Raw genomic sequence first — 18,782 nt, forward strand, 5'->3', positions numbered from 1 at the left:
CCTCCTGGCTTAGGTCTTCTATAATAATCATGTCTACACCCTGCTAAGGTCATTGTGTTTGCAATAGGGTGTGCCTTTTTCTGTATTCTAGCATTGTTCTCCTGTGAGGGGGTATTATCACCTCACAAGAGCATTACCCAATAGAACCTTCTGTAATAATGATAGCATTCAGTGTCTGTACTGTCCAGTTATAGTACCCATTAGGCATGAGTGACTGTTCAACACTTGAAATAGTGAGACTAAGGAACTGAACTTCTCATTTTATTTCATTGCAGTCCATTTAAATTTAAATAACCATATGTAGTTTTCTATTTGTCTTTATTCTTCTTACTGTCTACTGCTTAAGACCCAACTACATTAAGATATATAGTCATTTATGTTAATCTTGGGTCTTTTCATGTTTTTCTCCTGTGGTGACCCATAAAAGGATGAAATAATTTCCCTGAACTCTGCACTATTCTCCACACCAAACAATTAATTGACTGCTGTGGGCTGCTGTACACAGATAAATATGGTTTCTAGAATTTGGTTCTACAGAGCTACTGGGGATGGGTACAGGGGGTGTGAGACACAAGTTAAAGAATCCACAGCTTTTAAAAAGCAATTGAGTTTGGGTATGTCGACTGGGAGCATAACTCATTAGTTCAGCCTTTTAAATCTCTCGTGACATGCGACTTTGCAGATACAACCAGACCTCCAAAGAAAGATGAAGAAAATGGAAAGAATTATTACTTTGTATCTCATGATCAAATGATGCAAGACATCTCAAATAATGAGTACTTGGAGTACGGCAGCCACGAGGACGCAATGTACGGGACAAAACTGGAGACTATTCGGAAGATCCACGAGCAGGGGCTGATTGCAATACTGGACGTGGAGCCTCAGGTAATGCTCAGCCACCCTGATTCCCCGCCATCCTGTCTGCATGCCAATAAATTCAGATTCTGACATCCAAAACGCCATCAGAAAGTCATGGGTCATAGTAATTTCATAAGCTACAGGAAATATCAAGAGTAAGACTGCATAGGTTCCCAGTCTAGAATGCAAACTGACCAGTTGCCAGACTCACTCAGTCCGCGCAGCATGCATTTGAGAAGCACATTATTCTCTTATGTGACTTATTATCCTCAGAAGCTCAATAAAGTACCTAGTTGTATCTGTGCCTGCCAGAAATGCTACAGTCATCTGACCTCAGAATGAGACTGGCACTTCACTGTTACAGTAGCTCCCTTTTGGTGGTTCTTTTGGTGTGGCTCACCTTGGACCATCAGAGCATCGGGCAGCATCTTAAGTTAATACCAGCAAGAAACTGATCCTGGGGCCTGCATGTGAAACACAGCACTGGCTTTATGAAAGCAAGCATAAGTGAGACCCAGGTGTTAGATGGAGCAAGCATGGAGAACCATGGTGGCCCTCAGTCTCTGGCACCTCCTTATCTGAGGACATTGCCTAACCCCGAGCTAACACTAGTAGACACATGGAGAACTTGGGAAGGACTCAAAGGGGAGATGGATGCAGAGATGACTAAATTATTAGTAACTAAGGCTTATCCAAGAAGCAATGGGATTTGTAAAACTTGAGAAAGAGAGCTGAAGGTTGACATAATAGGGGCTGAGGATATAGTTCAGTGGTAGGGTGTGGACTTGGCATGCATGAAGCCCTGGGTTCTAGCTCCAGCACCAAAAAAAATTAAAAATGCCAACCAGCTATTTTTTTCATGTCTGAGCAGAAACCAGGTAGATAGACGTGGGACCTAAAGCGCAGAGAAAGACTTTGAGAAATATAGACATCATCAAGAGAGGTTACAGGTGCCTTTGTGACTCCTGGATCTGACATTTCTAAAATGGATCTGTACCCCAAATCCCTTATCACTCAGAATAGGATCAGTGCGCCACCAGCTGAGATGGCAGACCAGCATCCCTAAAGCAGGCTCTGCTTTATCAAGAGGTTCAGGTGGCTATCCCAGGCAGGGCAAGTCCCTGTTGAAGGGCCACCACATGAGACTTGGTCCCCTAGCCACCTCCAGAGCAAGAACAGAGCTGGCATAACCAGAGTCTATGTGACCTGGGATCTAACAGCTCAGTTTCTGGGCATCAAGACCCTAACTCATGGCCAGTGGGTTCATCCCTTTCCATTTTACAGCACCAGATGGGATTCTTGAACTTGGAGCTTTGGAAACCACAACAGGATCTGGTTATGGGCTAGAGAGGAGAGCAACAATATAGTAAACACTTAGCAATTAACTTGGACCTATATAGAACTAAATATGATGATGTGTGACGTAGATTGATCTTTGTTTAACTACTAATCCCTCCTTACTAGGGATTGGAAAAATCTTCTGGCCAGGGGTGGCTAGAGGCAAAGTCTCAATCCTGGTCCTGGTCTTCGACATCCTCTCCTTGGGTTCCACACTGGTCTTCACCTGAACGTCGTTTTCTGCTGGTAGTAATGTCTCTAGCAGTATGCTGGCTGCAGGGCTCCTCAGACCCCTCTGCATTACCTAAGGCCACTTCCAAGGGCTTTCTGCCTTACCTGCTGCTGTTGCTGCTTCCACCGCCACCACCGCCGCTGCTGCTGCTGCTCCACTCGTAGCCCAGCTCTCCCTGTCCCCTTGCCCTTGCACAGCCATGCACTGCTCTGCATTGCTGAGTGGGAGAGCCTTCTCTCAGCCTCATCAGGACATCCTCAGCAGTTCCTTTTGCCACTGCACTTAGTCCCAAGCACTTCCTCGCCCCAGCCGGGCACACTGGTCCCTGCTGCCCTGACTGCTGGATGAGCTTACCTGCACTCTTCTTTCCTGCTTCCTGTGTCCCTGCCTCTCAGAACTGTGATGCTTAGGTCCACTGACCCTTGAGGGTAGGTCCTAGGCATCCTGGTCTTGGCCTGAGCTTCTTTGGGCCAGCAATACCTGGGGACAGGGACAGCCCAGGGCCTGCTCCTCTTGTTGGGCTGGTTGACCACTCTGGTCCCAAGCTCTCCTGCCCAGTCTAGACTCCTGTCCAGCCCTGGTCTCACACTGAATGCTGGGTTTGGCAGTATAGCCGGGGATGCCCACAGCATCTTCCCCAATTGAGCTCCCCCTCAGGCCTCTCTGCCCTCTGCCCACTCTCTTCAGGGCTCCCCATCCTGCTTTCAGAATGCCCGTGGCCATGCACAACATACTTTCTGGCAGAGCCTTGATGCTCCAGAGAGGTTCTCTCCTTAGGATGTTTCTCTCCATAGGCCTTTCCCATCGCAAGTTAGATTAACAGTATTTCATGGACAGTTTGAAAATAAAGTGAAGAAGACAAGCTGGTACATCCGAACTGTCCACAACAGGGAAAGGGCCTGCAGTGTTAGTTTCTAATCCTCTCCCATCGACCACAGCTGAGGTCATTTCCCCCACACGTGGCCCACTGAAAGACCACCTACCACTGCCACTCAGCTCATTTAGTGCAGGTCTAACACTTTGTGCCGTCTTAATTTATTTCAGACAGTTAATGCGAAATTAAGCCCTTGTCTAGTACTACTATCTGATAAGACGTTGCTGTCCAACTTTAAACCTAGAAAACCAGGATAAAGACATTGAACTAGAAAAAAAACTGGTATCCTAGCTTCTTTTAAAAATAATAATAGGTTGTATTCTTATTATGCTCTATAGTTTGCCAAGCATTATTATTCTTTACCCAATCCTTGTAACCCTATGAGACAGAAATCAGTATCTGCTTCCATAGATGAAGAAACCAGGGTTTAATGCAATTCTCACTCCACCAAAATTTTACAGCCAACTGAAAGTGAGGTTCAAACTTGAACTGTGTTGGATTTTGTTTTGTTGTTGTTGTTTTTTCAATCATAAACCCCAATGTCCTTTTACTGTGCCATACTAGAAGAGGTGACCCTGGACAACCCATGGTCCACCTTGTATGTAGTAGTACAATTTAAATCCAATTTTTTAAACATCTAGAAAAATCTATAAAGCAGTGAAACCTAAGGAAAACTGTAGCGCTCATTTCTCGTAGAAATAAGACTACAGCTCAGGAAGTAATGTATCTCAAAACTTACCATAAGGGGTTTAGTTTTAACTTTACTCTGATTTATCAGGTCAAAGTGTGGAAAAGTTAACAGTATCAGAGTATTTGTAGGTTTTCTTTTACCCACAGAGGGAGAGGTTGTCATCCAGAGGTAGCTTCCAGCCTTGTTAGGAATCTGTACTTCAAAACGAGATGAAAATGGAAAAATGAGACCTGTTGAAACTATTCCAGGAATGGGGGGAGGGGAGATAAAGGAGAATCATGGAGAGGGTGAATTCAAGTAAGAACTTTTGTAAATGTCACAATGTGCCCCCAGTACAACAATAATAAAAATAAATAAATAAAACAGGAGCTGGGGCCAGGGGTGTAGCTCAGTGATAGAGTACCTGCTTAGCATGCAGGAGAGGACCTGTATTCCATCCTCAGTACCAAAGAAAAGCAAAACAAGAGCCAGGGGCCATTGTGTTAACTGTGATTGCCTCTGTGGGGTCATTGTGTTCTTCCTTAAATCCTTAGGTTTTTGTACAGAATGACTCAGCTGCTTGCCCTTCTGTACTTTTTAACTTTGCAACCCAAATTAGTTTTATAGATATCTACATCTTAGATACTTGGGTCAAATAATTTTTTTATTCCTTAAAGATGGTAACCTGAGATTAATTCTTTGCTGTACATAGATAAGCCATAAAAATCAATGTATAAAGGAGAACTAAAAAATTAACTGTTAAATTAATGATACTCTATTTGAATCCAGTGTGTTTTCAGTGATCTTTCTAGAATGTACCTGCATACTCTCTCTCTCTCTCTCTCTCTCTCTCTTTCTCTCTCTCTCTCTCTCTCTCTCTGATTTAGAAAGAGAGATTTGACTGTGAATATTATAACAAATTTGTGTCTCACCTTGAGTCAGAGGAAGAAGATTTAGAGTTCATCTTTAATTCAACTATTAATGGCCTGAGGAAGGAGAATCCTTGTGAGCAGTTCCATTTCCTGTGTCAAGTGACTCTGAACCTCAGCCTAGCTGAAACTGTACCCAAAATGGCACCTACTTGAGACCCATAGTACAGCAGAAACAAGTGAGGAGACTCTCATGATGGTGATTCTACAGAAGATGAGACCTACTAGACAAGAAAATCGCAGTCAGAATTTGAGACATCTTAGGATTTTGGAAGATACAATAATACAGGATAGAAATAGAAAATTAAAGCCATGGAAGGGAGGCAGAAAAAAGTATGCTAACCACAGGAGCTACTGCACTTACTGTGATAAAGTTAAATTTGGCTCTGAACTTCCAGGCAACCAGGGCAGAAAAAAGTTGGGGAGAGTAAAGGGATAGAACAAATTCTTAGACACAAGAGGCATTTGGCGATGTGATGAACAAACAGGCTTCGTTGATGGTTACACACTGTAAGTGTGGGATGGCCCTCGTGTGTTTGTGCATATAGCCTGGGGGCACCAGCGCAGTACAGACATGGAGAGTGTGCAGAGCTAAGCTTGTGTTTTCTGGTGGTGTAATGTGATAGTAGGCTAGGACTGAAAGCATGTGAAGGATTGGGTAGCTGGCAGAATGGGCCACTGAGCCAAGGAAACCATTTCCCTCCTGGGGTGTCACTCTTTGGGCTCCATTCAGGATGCAGGCTGTGTATGCCTCCATCTGACTTTGAAGCTTCGAAGACAAAAGCAAGTTGGATGTTGTCCCCCATCTCAGTTGCCCCAAAGCTGGCTGTGGGCATGGGTGTGGGAGTGATGAGAAAGCCTTATGTCTGAGCTGACCTCTGTATTCACCTGATACCTGAGCACAGGAAGGCCCAAGGTAATATTGACAAAGCAGACATTTCTATGTGAAGATTCCTGTTCGGCTCAGTTGAGTTATTTTTGGGCTTTTTCATGATGTCTGTTCCTTGCTGAAGTCTTCAGTCACAAAAAAGTGTCAAAGAAATTGGCAGTTACAAGGAGACTCTGAGCCTGTGACTTTAACAATTAAAGAACTTTGATGGACAGATGGCAATGGTCCAGATTCCCCCAACCCACCAGAAGATACTGTGTGACCCAAAATTCAGAAATAGAATCCTAGTGCAAATTAGTCTTTTATACTCAAAAAGAAAATCAGAACCTTTCATATCAAACTTGTCTCTTACAATGCTTGTATACTCAAAGAGGCCAAGGATTTCCTTTGGCCAAGACAACAGCAGGCTTTCTAATTGAACCTTCCTCAGAAGACAAGATAAATTCTGTACATTTTAGATTCACTGTTTTTACATTATTAGATCATAAAGGCAGTTTATGCAGGTGCTATGTTGGATGTGAGAGAGACAACTGAACAAGAAGAAATTCCCAGAAACTTGGGTTTCCAGTGTGATGGCTCAGGACTCACAAAGAACTTTCCAGAATAAAGAACATCAGGACTGAATTCTGAAGGGTTACTCAGTCAAGTGGAAAAGACAGTGAGGAAGAGGGTAACAGAGGGAGGTTCAGGAAGGGTGGAGGAGTTCAGGCGGAGGAAGCAGTAAGTAAAAAGGCCAGGAAGTCAGAAACAGTCTGGCCCTTTCCGGAAATGAAAGTCCTTCCATAGGGCCAGTCCAGAAGAGGTAGCAGAGGGAGACTGACAAGATTAAGCATGGGCCAGTTTGTGAGGCTGACCTTCATGGTAAGCAGTATATTTTTATCCTAAGGGGAAGAGGGAGCTGTCGGAGGGTTTTTATCTGGGAAACCAAGGGATTTGCATTTCAAAAAGATCATTCTGATAGACTGGTGGAGTGTGGGTTGCAAAACTGGAGGCAGGGAAGTAAACTAACTGTTATTCTGATAAACCAGGCAAAGATGGAGTCATAGGGGTAGGGGAGAGCAAACTACTTTCAAAAGCAAAATGTATAGGTAACAAAATAGATGTGTTAAACTCTTGTGTAAAAAGCAGCAAGATGACTTACATGTCAGTCACTTGTGAATTGGGTACCTAGATGTGTTTGTCGTTGGAGGGGCTTTTCTAACCTCCAAGACAGTAATGTCCTCCCAGGCGAGGAGCTGGAGCAATGGTCCTTCAGCAGAATCAGCTACTGTCCATCAGACTGCAACTTTGCAGTCCATCTATGCAAAGTAGCAACTTGCACAGGAAAAGTTTTGCCAAGCCTTGGAAGGGAAGTGAAAAGGGCCCCAGAACATCTTCACCCTTGAATGCTTCATTTTCTTGCCAATGCATTGCCTACAACCACACAGTGTCTTTAGTAGCAGGACTAAAACAAAAGCCTAGGACCTTATGACTCTAGCCCTGGGCAAGGGCCCCCTTTCCCATGACTAACAGGAACCTATTATCAGGCAACTCCCAAGGCTTTGATTAATACCCCACACAGTTACAGTGGCCAGAATTTGCTATCCTTGGTTAGCAAATTACAGTTCAAAATGTGACAAAGCAGGCTTCCAATCAGTGCGGAAGCCAGCATGCAGGTCCAAATCTCTCCCAAAATGCATCTCCCATCTATTAAAATTCAAGCTCCAACTAATAGTCAGGTTTAAATGAACACTAACCAACATAGTCAGTGTTAATTTTTATGAAGAAAAATAAATCTTATTGATTTGTGAGACTCACAAAGAAAAATGCCCAATTTGTCAACTTTTATCTTCTGAAGACTCGTCCATCCTCTAGAAGAAAAGTAATGTATTTTACTTATAAAGTTGGTACATTTAATAATATCTTTACAAAAATTTGAATGAAGGGCTTGACTTTTTCAGTCATGTCAAATTTTTATAGAATCATTTGGAAGTTATATCAGTTATTTCTTCTTTTAAGTCTTTTTTTTTTCCTTTCCCACACAGGCCCTGAAGGTCCTGAGAACTGCAGAGTTTGCTCCTTTTGTTGTTTTCATTGCCGCACCAACTATCACTCCAGGTTTAAATGAGGTAAGAACAAATCCATTTTTCCCCAAATAAGCAAGAGCTGTGGTTACAATACATGTATGTTGTACACTCAAAACCAAAGGCCCAAGGCAAAGTATGGTGGTATGGTGGTGCAGTCCTGTAATCTTAGCTACTTGGGAAGTGGAGATAAGAGGATCAAAGACCAAGGGTGGAGGGGGGGATGCCAGACCCTATCTGAAAAATAACTAAAGCAAAAAGGGTTGAGGGGATGTGGCTCAAGTGGTAGAGTGCCTGCCTAGCAAGCTCAAGGCCCTGGGTTCAAACCCCAGTACCCACCAAAAAAAAAAAAAGAGAGAGAGGCCGGCCCCCATCTCTCTAAGACAACTAAGCAAAGCTCTGTTTTGTCCTTGATGCTGGGAAGTCTGATTTCCAGAGCACCAGGTCCTCTTTCAGTATTCAGAATTAGGCAACAGAAGCAGTGTGGCTCTTTTAAGATCAGAATCATTAGGCAAACTCCAGCCTTCCTCCCAAACACAGCCTGAAGCATGTCAGCCCACATTTGCTACAGAAGGCTGCTCTGGGGATACAGGATGTGGAATAGAATGCTTTGTGGGTCAGCCTGAGGCCTTATCAATAAGTCTACTTGTAAAGTCCAAGGGTAAGGCTTCTCAGCCCTGCGGGTCACAGGCATCCCAGGTATTCCCCCACCCTCCAGGGCTATCGGCCCACTCCATCTCTAGAGAGGATTGTGCTAAGACAGTAGCAGCGCCCAGGCCCAGCTCTGGGCCAAGAACTGCCTTCCCTGAAGAGAGCTCTAAGGAATCCATGATGGTGGCTGGGCTTCCCATGTTCTCCCTTCTGTATGGGCCCCTGGAGAGTACTGAACCTAGAAATGATCTCCACTGGGCTGAGGGCAGAACTCATTGGTGGAGCTTGCCTAGCATGCATAAGACCCTAGGTTCCATCTCTAGCACCGGAAAAGAAAGAAAAGGAAGGAAGGAAGGGAGGGAGGAGGGAAAGAGAGAGAGATAGGCTTTGTTTGTTCTTAAACCAACTTAAGTCAGAAGCTGGCAGAGAGCTGGTGCCTGCAAGAGTTGGCTGCCCTGTGTCTTCCCAAGCCCTCAGAGACTCTATTGCTGGTCAGATAAGGGCAGCATCATATGTCTGGCCAGTGTGATGACACCTCCCTGCTGTCGGGTCCTTAGTTAGAAGGTGACTCATATGCAAAGGTATCCTGAAGACCGTTACTTTCTCAGGTCTGGAAACCCTCAGAGAACTCTTGACTGTGTTAGGTAAACACTGACCTAAACTCGTAGTATAGTTAAATCAAGACTCGGGAATTCTCACTCTGTACCTCTAAGGACGGTTGAATGTTTAATATTACTCATATTTTTATCATTGCTTTTCATCATTTCATTTGCAAAAGGCACATTCCTTTGTAAAATTCTACTTTTCCGTCTTAATATATAGCATGTTTGAAACTCCATATTGTGGTTAGCTTTTATCCTTTGGTTACCATGTATTTTTCTTGAATTATCATCTTTGCTTTGTTTTTGTTTTGCCTGTTTTCCTGCCCTTTTGCTAATTTTCCATAGCTGCCAAAATGGTGCAGAAAATTGCCTGTAAGTACCAGCTAGGAGGTGATGAAATACAGCCTTGTTCTTTTAATGGATGTAGAATGTAGACACTTTGTTCCCACAAACCCTTGCTTTTGCTGTTAGAATAAAGGCATTTTGTTTTCACTGAGTTAAACCCTGCTTACATGTGAGTGGAGCACACAAACAAGCCGTTGCGGAGGAGTAAACTGATAAATCCAACTTCATCTTCTAAGAGCCCTAAGCGGGAGATTTGTTTTTCTGTAAAGAGAACTACATCACAAATTTGACAGTCTCAGATCTAAATTTCCCTGAATGGTTTCATCAGCCCAGCTTTCTGAGCAAATCATACACTCTGCTAGTGGTTTTTGAAGCCCAAGACTGTACCGAATAGAACCTCATAGCTCAGAGAGTGACCTCACAGGAAGTGTGCCTTCTTGCGCTGATAGGAAGCCCTCCCATCCTTGGGTGGATGCTCCCTTTCTCAAAGGGGATTTTACCCTGTGATTATTGTGAAGTCCAGCCACAGTGAAAATACTATGCTTTTCTGTAGTGAAAGTGATAGCAAAGTTTATTAGAAACGGAACTCACCTTCAGTAGACTGAAAGTGGGTCCTGCATAGAGTGAGAATGAGAACGACAAATACTGTGCATTTTAAGTGCAAGCAGAATGTGTGTACACAGGACCTCAGAAGGTAAGTAGTACCTGAGGTCTTGCTGACACTGCGGTAGTTCACACTGACATTCAAAGCATGCCATGTCCTTTGAAATTCCTATAAAAGATGACAAGACAGGTAGGATGTTCACAGGTCAGAGTGTCCTAATAGGAAGGATTATTTCCTGACCACTCGTGTCTGCCTGTCCCCACTGCAAGGCTGGGATAGATTCAAGTGAGTCTCTTCATTTCCCTTCCAAGATGCTCCAGTAACCGAGGGCATCAGAGGAGGAAGGGTCCTCAGTGTGCGCAGGTGCCTGAAAGCATTGTGGCTTTTATTTTCTCTGAAGATCTGTCCATCACCTTGGGTCCCTATTTCCTAGTAGAATTGCCCAGTCTCTTGATTATAGATTTAATACCTATAAAACCTTTAGTAACCAGTATCAGCCAGCCAAGTGCTTGTGTTTTCAACAGCATTTGTTAAGCACTTCCTGTGTGCAAGGCACCTTGCCTCTGGCTGGGGCACAGCAGTGTCAGGGCACACAAGACAAGTTTACACCCTCGCTGGAGAGAAGGCTACTAATTGAATAAACAGCTAATTAAGACTCATCTCTAGGCCAGCCTAGGCTATGTAATGAGACCCCTGTCCAGACACACACACACACACACTTCAGACTCAGGCCACTAGTTCACCTACCTAGTGTTTGGTAGGTACAAAGGGAAAGGAGGTGGTTGATTTAACTACTGAAGTTTTCCAGTTTCCCATTTGAATTTGGCCTTTGAGAGTTCAATGTAATGAACTTGACACATGACGATGTAGGGGCGGGCTTCTTTCCAGGGCGCTTAAGAGCCTCCCACCTTGAAAGAACTGCTGGTGAAAAGCAACATTCACAGGACGAATTTGGGACGCCAAATTCCCTCGTACTGTCAGCTCTCCCTAGGAAGCATTGTCCCAGTTTAGTGAGCTATGGTTTAGGGAACAGCCTCTTCCAGAGCGAAACTCCCTAGAGTTCAGCAGCTTCTCTTCCTTCCCAGTTGTTGTCACAGGAAATAGGAAAGGTGCGGACAGGGCCATTTGGCAGTTTCCAAGGCAGACGGATTTGGGGGAATTCCTGGCTGCCAGTTGCTGTTTGTGTTTGGGAAGTGGCCTTATTCCAGCTATTATTTCTAACACTCAAAAAGCTTTTGCCTCTGGCATGCCCTGCTATTGAGCGAGAGCCATTCTTTGTCATTGAATTCCTGGAACATGTTGAGCCTTTAAGTAGAAAAGGGAAAAATACAATTTAATTTGTTGTCCAAAGGCAGGGGCGTATTGATGGAAATGCATCTTGGCCCCAGGGAGGGGACCAACAGCTCGGGCCTTGCCATTGTAGCCCTCCTGCCAAGTGGGAGGGAGGGTGGCTCCTTTCTGGCCTGGCTTAGAGGAATGAGTCAAAAACTGCAGTCACTGGAAACCCACACCTCGCGTGGCCTCACCCTGACTGGCTCTGGGGACAGGCACAGCTAGGCCTGCGTGGGAGCCGTGTGTTTGCTGGTGTGTCTGTTCTGTTCGTTTGTCATGGAGCTCCCTATTGCATGTCAAGTGGTCACAGTTACCAGCAGGAGTTCTGCAACCCTGCCATCACCAGGTCATCTGTCTCCTTTGTCACAGAGCCGCCTTGGCCTAATGTCCACATGTGGCATGTCAAGGTGTGACCTTGACCACTTCTGACACTGGGACAAACAGAAATGGGGAAAGACAAAGAATCCAGCTGACTTCTCTCTTCTGTTTGTTTTTCCCTTCCCCTGTGCCCACCCCACTCCATGCCACCCCCATGTAGGATGAATCTCTCCAGCGCCTGCAGAAGGAATCGGATATCTTACAGAGAACATATGCACACTACTTCGATCTCACAATTATCAACAATGAAATTGATGAGACAATCAGACATCTGGAGGAAGCTGTTGAGCTCGTGTGCACAGCCCCGCAGTGGGTCCCGGTCTCCTGGGTCTATTAGGCCTCTTCCCAGATATCTGAGCATAACTGGGAGCCACCTCATACATGAAAAAGCCTCTTTGTTATCGACCTTGGGTCAGCAGGTCGTGGTCCCTAGAGACTACCTAGTTTGTAGTGTGACCTACATTTATAATTATTGTCATGTCCAAATAGATAGGAGGAGAAAAACAATTACACACTAATTTAAAGAGACAGTATCTTTTTTAATCAGTTCTCCTAAACTTTAATAAAATGTATCTTTAAATGTATGTATTATTCAATCCTTTGGAATGTTATATTTTTGGAAATCATAGCTTTTTATTTCCAAGGCCCCTAAAAACTGCACAAAATAGATGCTGCTTTCTATAATCTATTTTAATAATAATAAACAATGATTCTGTTACCTTGACTGGGGGTGGAACACTACATTCTTTTTAGAGTCTGATTTTATGGATTGGAGTATCTTTCTTTCCTTTATTTATTTGAAATAATTAGTCTAGTGATTACAAAACAGTCATAAATTTTTAAAGGCCTTTTTTCTCTCTCTCTCTCTTTTTTTTTTAGAATAGTATTTTTTTTAAGTCCTTTATGTAACATCCAGATAACGTGATACTGTCTCTTTGAAGCACCCTGTAAACCTTTTAGAGATTTGAAGTTGGGTCTTGACTCTTAATGCATGTGGACAGTCGCGAGCGTTTATGCTGTCGGTGTGTCTGTGTTGGACAAATCAATCTGTAATCTACAGCAAAGTACATTCCGTTCACGGGGCACACCCAGGGGAATAAGAATAAAATGCTATTATGACTAAGTTGTAAACCTATGCACATCCCTTGCATTTCGGGCAACTTTATAAAAAAAAAAAAAAGAAACTGATTTTTATTAATAATCATGTAGTGAAATGTGTTTGTAATTTTGTCTCAATTTAATTTGTTGTAAGGTGGGAGGGGGAATTGCTGGTTTCACCATTTCAGATCTGTGTTGTCTAAGAGTATTAACGTTTTAATTAAGCAAAGAAATGAGGATTTTTAATCTGTGTGTAATTGTTTTAAAACACCCATTTTAAGAGAAAATACTGTGCAATGAAGAAACCAGTTTAGGCGTTTGCTATAAACTGAATTATTCCAAAAGAATAATCTAAAACAGCCCTGTAAATTCCTTAAAAAATGATAACTAACAGGACAGTCTGACCAATTTTTTTTAAATATACTTCCTTTTATGTGTTCAATAATTCAATGCCTTTTGGTCCTTCATTTCGCTATAGATTGGTTTAGGTTTCCAAGCCAATAATCTTTTCGATTTTATAATTCATTGGATGCTCATGGACCCATCCAAGGCCCAGGAGTGAGTATCAGTTGGCAGGGTGACAAAGCAGCCTGCTAGGGCACAGCTTGGACCACGTCCAACTCACAGGGCCACTGTGGTCTCTCCTTCCTCTTGCTATATCCCTTGGCACAGGGGAATCATCTGTCCTTGTTGCTGTAGAGACAGTCACCATCTCATCCCCCTGCCATGAGGTCACATTCTTCCAATACAAGAGGCTCCGGCAGGCTTCCAGAGTCTTTGTCAGAGGTCAGTAAAATGTTTTCCTTAGCATGTGAGAGTGTGAGGGGCTTACATTGACCTGGAATCCTTGAGAACACACTGTCGCTTTTGCTTCTTGTGGCACTTTGTGCCATGGCAGGATGTGCAGAGTGTGCTCTGAACTCAAGGGGCGGAACAAGGGCATTCTTATACCCTCCTCTTACCTGCTCCACACCCACCCCTCCCCTCCTAAACGACGCTGATTGGTTCTTTCTCATACCTGCCTGGTCAGTGACCACATGGTTCTGTAACTTACTAGCAAGGTATTGAGTGAACTATTTGAATTTAGGCCCCACAGTGGAGTAACCAGACAGCCACACCAGAGACAAGCTCTATCATGGCCTCGCCCTGATGGACAGAGAAGCACCCTGAGTTGCTCAGGGCTATTAGGACTAATCTCGGTCAGTCATCCCTGCACTGCCTACTGGCCAAGGCTGGCTCCTCTCTATCACAGTCCCCGCTCTACCTCTTTTCCAGTGAAGCACAAAGAATACAACTAACACGTGGGGAACAGAAAGGTCCCTCCCTCTGGTAGAAGTCCTCACACCCCTCACTTGCCTTGGAGGTGTTTCTTCTAGAGCTATCCACCATGTTCACAAAGGTGGACTGCGCAGAGGAGGAGAAAAGCAAAGCCATCTCCGATGCCTGTGGCCCCAGGATGGAGAGGCACTGTGGCACCTGGCGCTTGTCCTCTCTTCTCACAAGCACACATGTTCCATTCCACTGGTACGTGTCTTCTCTTGAGCACTGACTTTATGACCGAGTAGATCATACTTAAGTTTCTGAAGTCAGAGTAGTTTTAGTACATTGCTGCTACCTTAAAATTGTCGAAGCAATCAGAGGAAATTTCTAAAAGATTCTTTCCTGCTTCCATTCCCTCAGCAGAACCATTTTTTTTCCTTTGAAAGACCAGAGCAAATGATTAGATTACTAAATCTTATAAGTGATCAACTGTAACACTGGAGAGCCATGTTGAAGGTCTCCTCCACTCCGACCCCCCTCCGCTGGCAGGAAAGCCAGTGTTTTGGTTGCTTGAGTTCTTTGTTAAGAAGACAAAGTGTCCTGATTTTTCTAATCATAAGGCAGTAATTGCTTTGCACAGAGAGGATATTCCATGTTAACGCAAAAGGAAAATGTCACTCAATTTAATTCATCTGGAAGTTTTCCAGTGTTAAGATAACTGTAGCTTTTTTAAATGCAATTAAATGTATCTCCTGTCAGGTGAGATGGTTTAAAATATCTGCTCAGAAAGGCAAAGAAATGGTTGGCCTACTTCTTTCTATTTGCATTCAGAAGGCATAGTCTCAGCCCATCCTCTTGATGGCAGAATATCTGAAGATGTGCAGAGTTCCCCACCACAGGGAGAAATGCAGGAAGCATTCCCTTCCCTATGTCCAGTTCCTTCTCCTGCTGCTGGAGCTGGCCAGGCAGGCCAAGCCTTCCTTTGAAGCTGTATTATATTATCTTTTTCAAGCCTTTGATCTCAGAGCTCTTGTTTTTACATCACTTGTAGGTAGGTGTCTCTTCAGTAAGTTTTCCAGTTCATTCCTTGCAAAAGTTTAGTCACTTGAGCTACCCTCCAAGAAACTGGATGGTGGAGACGCCCAGAGTAGAAATTGCCCTTTAAGGGCAAGGCGGCCCAAAGCACGCTCTGGTCTCCCACTGATGGGATGTCATCATTTCAGCTCAGTTTCTAACGCTACAGAGAAAACTGCTTGCTTAGTAAATTCTTAATAAAAATGACTCCTTGAAAAGAGGAGAGAGCACACTGCAGTGAACATTCCCATAAGCCCTTCGCAGCCCTCATCCCTCCTAGTTTCCTATCAGCAAACTGGTGGGTGTGCCGTAGTTTTCGTTTTTCAAAACTGAACACAGCCTCCTAAGTCCATCTTCTTGCCAAGGGCTTGCAATCCTGAGGCTCAGGGGGGCCAGTGGGCTGAAGGCCCCTGGGCGCACTCTCTGGTTTTGCGCCTCTGATTAATTCCTTTCTTAAGAGACCCTGCTTCTCACTGCTATCATCGCTCTTTCCATTTGAAAAGACTTTGCCTTTTTCTGGGCCCTTCAGAAATAGGGTTGGCCTCTCTGCTTGGTATCTCTGGCTACAAGACCATACTCGTGAGGCTTGATGCATGGCACGTCTGTTTGCCTTAAACTTGGAGATGTGGGAAGTCTCACATGGCCCAACTTAGCAAGTGAAGTTCAGCTGTCACATCCATCCAGGAAGTGGGAGAAAGGAGACGAGATGGTTCTGCCATTTTCTCAACTGGTCTTTTCCCTGTTGCTTTTGTGCAGGTGGGCACGCGTGGCCCCCAGCAACAGCAGTGGGAAGAAGGGAGCACCATCTCTAGGGCAGACACCCCCAAGTATTAGTTCTTGGGGAACAGGGAGGATCCTGAGTTCCCACCACCTTCACCTTACCCTCCATCAACTCCCTTGAACCTGTGCAAATGGACGGAGCAAAAGAAAATGGAAAGAGACCTCGTTTCTGGCCCCAAGCACAACCCCATCGATACACGTGCAGAAACTCAGCTTTGCTACCGCTTAAAGCGAGTTCCATTCTCTCTGGTGTGTGACCAAGGGAGCATGCCACTGTTCTCACCTATGGAAGCCTGGGGGAGACCAGCCCTGGACCCAGGACAGTCTCTGAAAAGGGACTTGTGCTTGGAAGTAGAAATAGGCCCTCCACAGTGAGCAAGAATTGAGGGGACTGCCCTCTGTGTAGACCGGTGGCGCGGAGACCAGAGCACCTTGTTTCCTTGCGGCGTAGGTGCGCCGCCATTCAGACTCAGTTCTGGGGTGGTTTTGCATAAAGTTTTGCCAACGTGTTCTTTTTTCTGTATGTATTATTGCCTTTTTATAAAAGGTTTTGAAGTATTGTCTCAGTGATAAAAAGAGAGAGATGTTAATGGTTGTTGTATATTTCCCCGTATCCGATTGTAAGTATTCGCAGGAGACACAAAGCCTTAGCTTGCAAGAGGAGCTGAAGGGGTTGGAAAGGTTCGGATTCTCTGTAAATGTCCTGCTTTTCTTTCTCTCTGTGTGTATCTATTGACATGCCTTAGCACACGCCCTCCCGTCCCGACCCCTTTGCCCTGTCACAGCCACATGCTGGTGCGGTCCGCGGCCGGCACGGTTCAAGTGAAACCCTAACCAGTTATCGCGTGTGACAGGGGAGGAGGAAAACCCCATAGTACTCTTTGTAGAATATGCATACCTGTAGGATGCTGTGTAATGGGAAACCACAGAATTGGGCTTTTGTCATTTCAAAGTTGGAGAAATGTATGAATAAAAATGTATAAAACATGAAAAGGCAGTTGTCTCAGATTGCAGGCCAAGTAACTTGGGGACAAAACACCCAAGGGTTAGAGGACAAGAGGGATAGCCCCATCTTGAAAGCGCCTGTAGAGTTCTCTACCCAGCTAGGCCTGGCAGACCTCTTGGCAAAGGGCCAGGGCAAAAGGACAGCTCCCACCCAACGTCCTAGTCTCCCGGTGGCCATCCTGGAAATGTCCTTCTTCCCAAGCGGCTGTGACCAGCAGCATTCTGAGGGCAGTTGCCTGCATTTGGATGCATACTTAAAATGGCTTCAGATTTTTATTAAAAAGGGGTGGGGGGGAGCCCCAGTTGTGACATCTGCTAGACATAGAAGCCTAACTTGGTTTTAGTGATGTAAGCACCGCAGCTCGGATATTGTGGCCTTGTTTGACGCTTGTACTGAAAGCCGTAGGAGGAAACCAGCTCTGGGATGGTGGCTCTGCCTGGTGCCTTTGCTGTTTCCTGCTTTGATTTGCTCTCTGGCTGGAGTCTGGGACGTGGCCTCTCATGTGCCCCCACTCACCTACTTCACAGGCTGCCTTCTGCCCCGTGCTTACCCAGGGTGGTGGCCTCAGAGACCCACACTCATGCGTCACGCACACCCCAGAAAGGGCCCAGGCCCCATTGTGCCTGATCTGGCTCACTTTAACAAAACCCAGATTAAGCAAACACTGACATGAGTCACAGTTTGCTTTACTCAAACTATACACTATCAAAAATATATAGAAGAGTCTAGACCCCATTCACACACAACAAATTGAGCCCTTCAAATCAGGGAGTGACAAGTCATCTTTCTACAGACTCCTTACCCTCTATCTACAGAGGACAGAAAGCATCATGCTATCATTAAGCATTTTCTGAATTTCATGGTGTATTATTATTATTATTATTATTATTACATTGCTGGGGGTGAAACCCAGGACCTCACCCTACCACCAACCCACTCCCCCAGCCAACATCATGGTCTTTAAAACACATCCAACATGTCCATATTAGACTGGAAGAAATAAATGTTTTTCCCTGGATTTTTTCCCCCGTTGACTACAAGTTGAATAAATAACACTGGGTATCATTTCACGAACTCTGCAGTTGAGACGTGATCTGCCAAATGAATGCGACAAGACTGGTACAGGGTAGTAGCAAGCGCCCTGAAAGAATAATCTAGCAACCCAGCCAAAGGGAAGGGGTGTGCCAGGAGAGAACGTTCCAGAAGGTGGTATCTGACTGTATCAACAAGTGAGTACACAAGACATGGGACCTGCAGGCAAATTCCACGGTTGTGGCAGTGTTGGAGGTGTGGCACCCACCGCTCCCTCCCTCCTCCTCATGGAAACCTTCCGGGGAATGATACCCAGAAGCCACTTTTTGCCATGGACATATTCTTAGGCAAATACACCCAAACTGCCTGTATTTGCTAACTAATGACATCACTGTATCCCTGAAACTCTGACAAGGACAACTGGACGGCCATTTCTGAGCCCATAAAGAGCAGGTACAAAACCCACGGAAATCGGTAGTGCTCTTATCCATTAGCAACCCCAAGCATAGAGCTGATACCCCTTACTCCTCGAGGGCAGTTTCATGTCCCCCTCCCCTTGGCCACTGCCCTGCCCGCTGGTGAACCGGAGGGACCTGCCAAGTGCCTCAGGCCTGCAAGATGTTACTCTGAGGCTGGAGATGGGGAAAAGGAGACTGCCCAGGAAAGCCCACCATCAATCGACAGCTTCCCACAGAACTTTCTAGAGTGGTAGAAATGTTCCCTTTCTCATTTGGGGTGGCGATTACAGGGTGTATGAAGAGTCACAG

At 44.9% G+C, this 18,782-nt stretch overlaps 1 protein-coding gene across 17 annotated transcripts in view; it reads left to right on the top strand.

The window, feature by feature from the left end:
* The window catches only part of Cask (calcium/calmodulin dependent serine protein kinase), a 363,381-nt gene extending 350,073 nt beyond the window's left edge, over nt 1-13,308 (top strand). For all 17 annotated transcript variants that reach the window (XM_074063735.1, XM_074063734.1, XM_074063740.1 and 14 more), the window contains 3 exons: nt 683-885; nt 7,815-7,898; nt 11,926-13,308. In XM_074063735.1, coding sequence (XP_073919836.1) covers nt 683-885; nt 7,815-7,898; nt 11,926-12,102 — 464 coding nt within the window. In that variant the 3' untranslated portion in view covers nt 12,103-13,308. The remainder of the gene's footprint in view (nt 1-682; nt 886-7,814; nt 7,899-11,925) is intronic.
* Nucleotides 13,309-18,782: the final 5,474 nt, after the last annotated feature.

This window comes from Castor canadensis, chromosome X, assembly GCF_047511655.1.
Source record: "Castor canadensis chromosome X, mCasCan1.hap1v2, whole genome shotgun sequence".
Taxonomy (NCBI): Eukaryota; Metazoa; Chordata; class Mammalia; order Rodentia; family Castoridae; genus Castor; species Castor canadensis.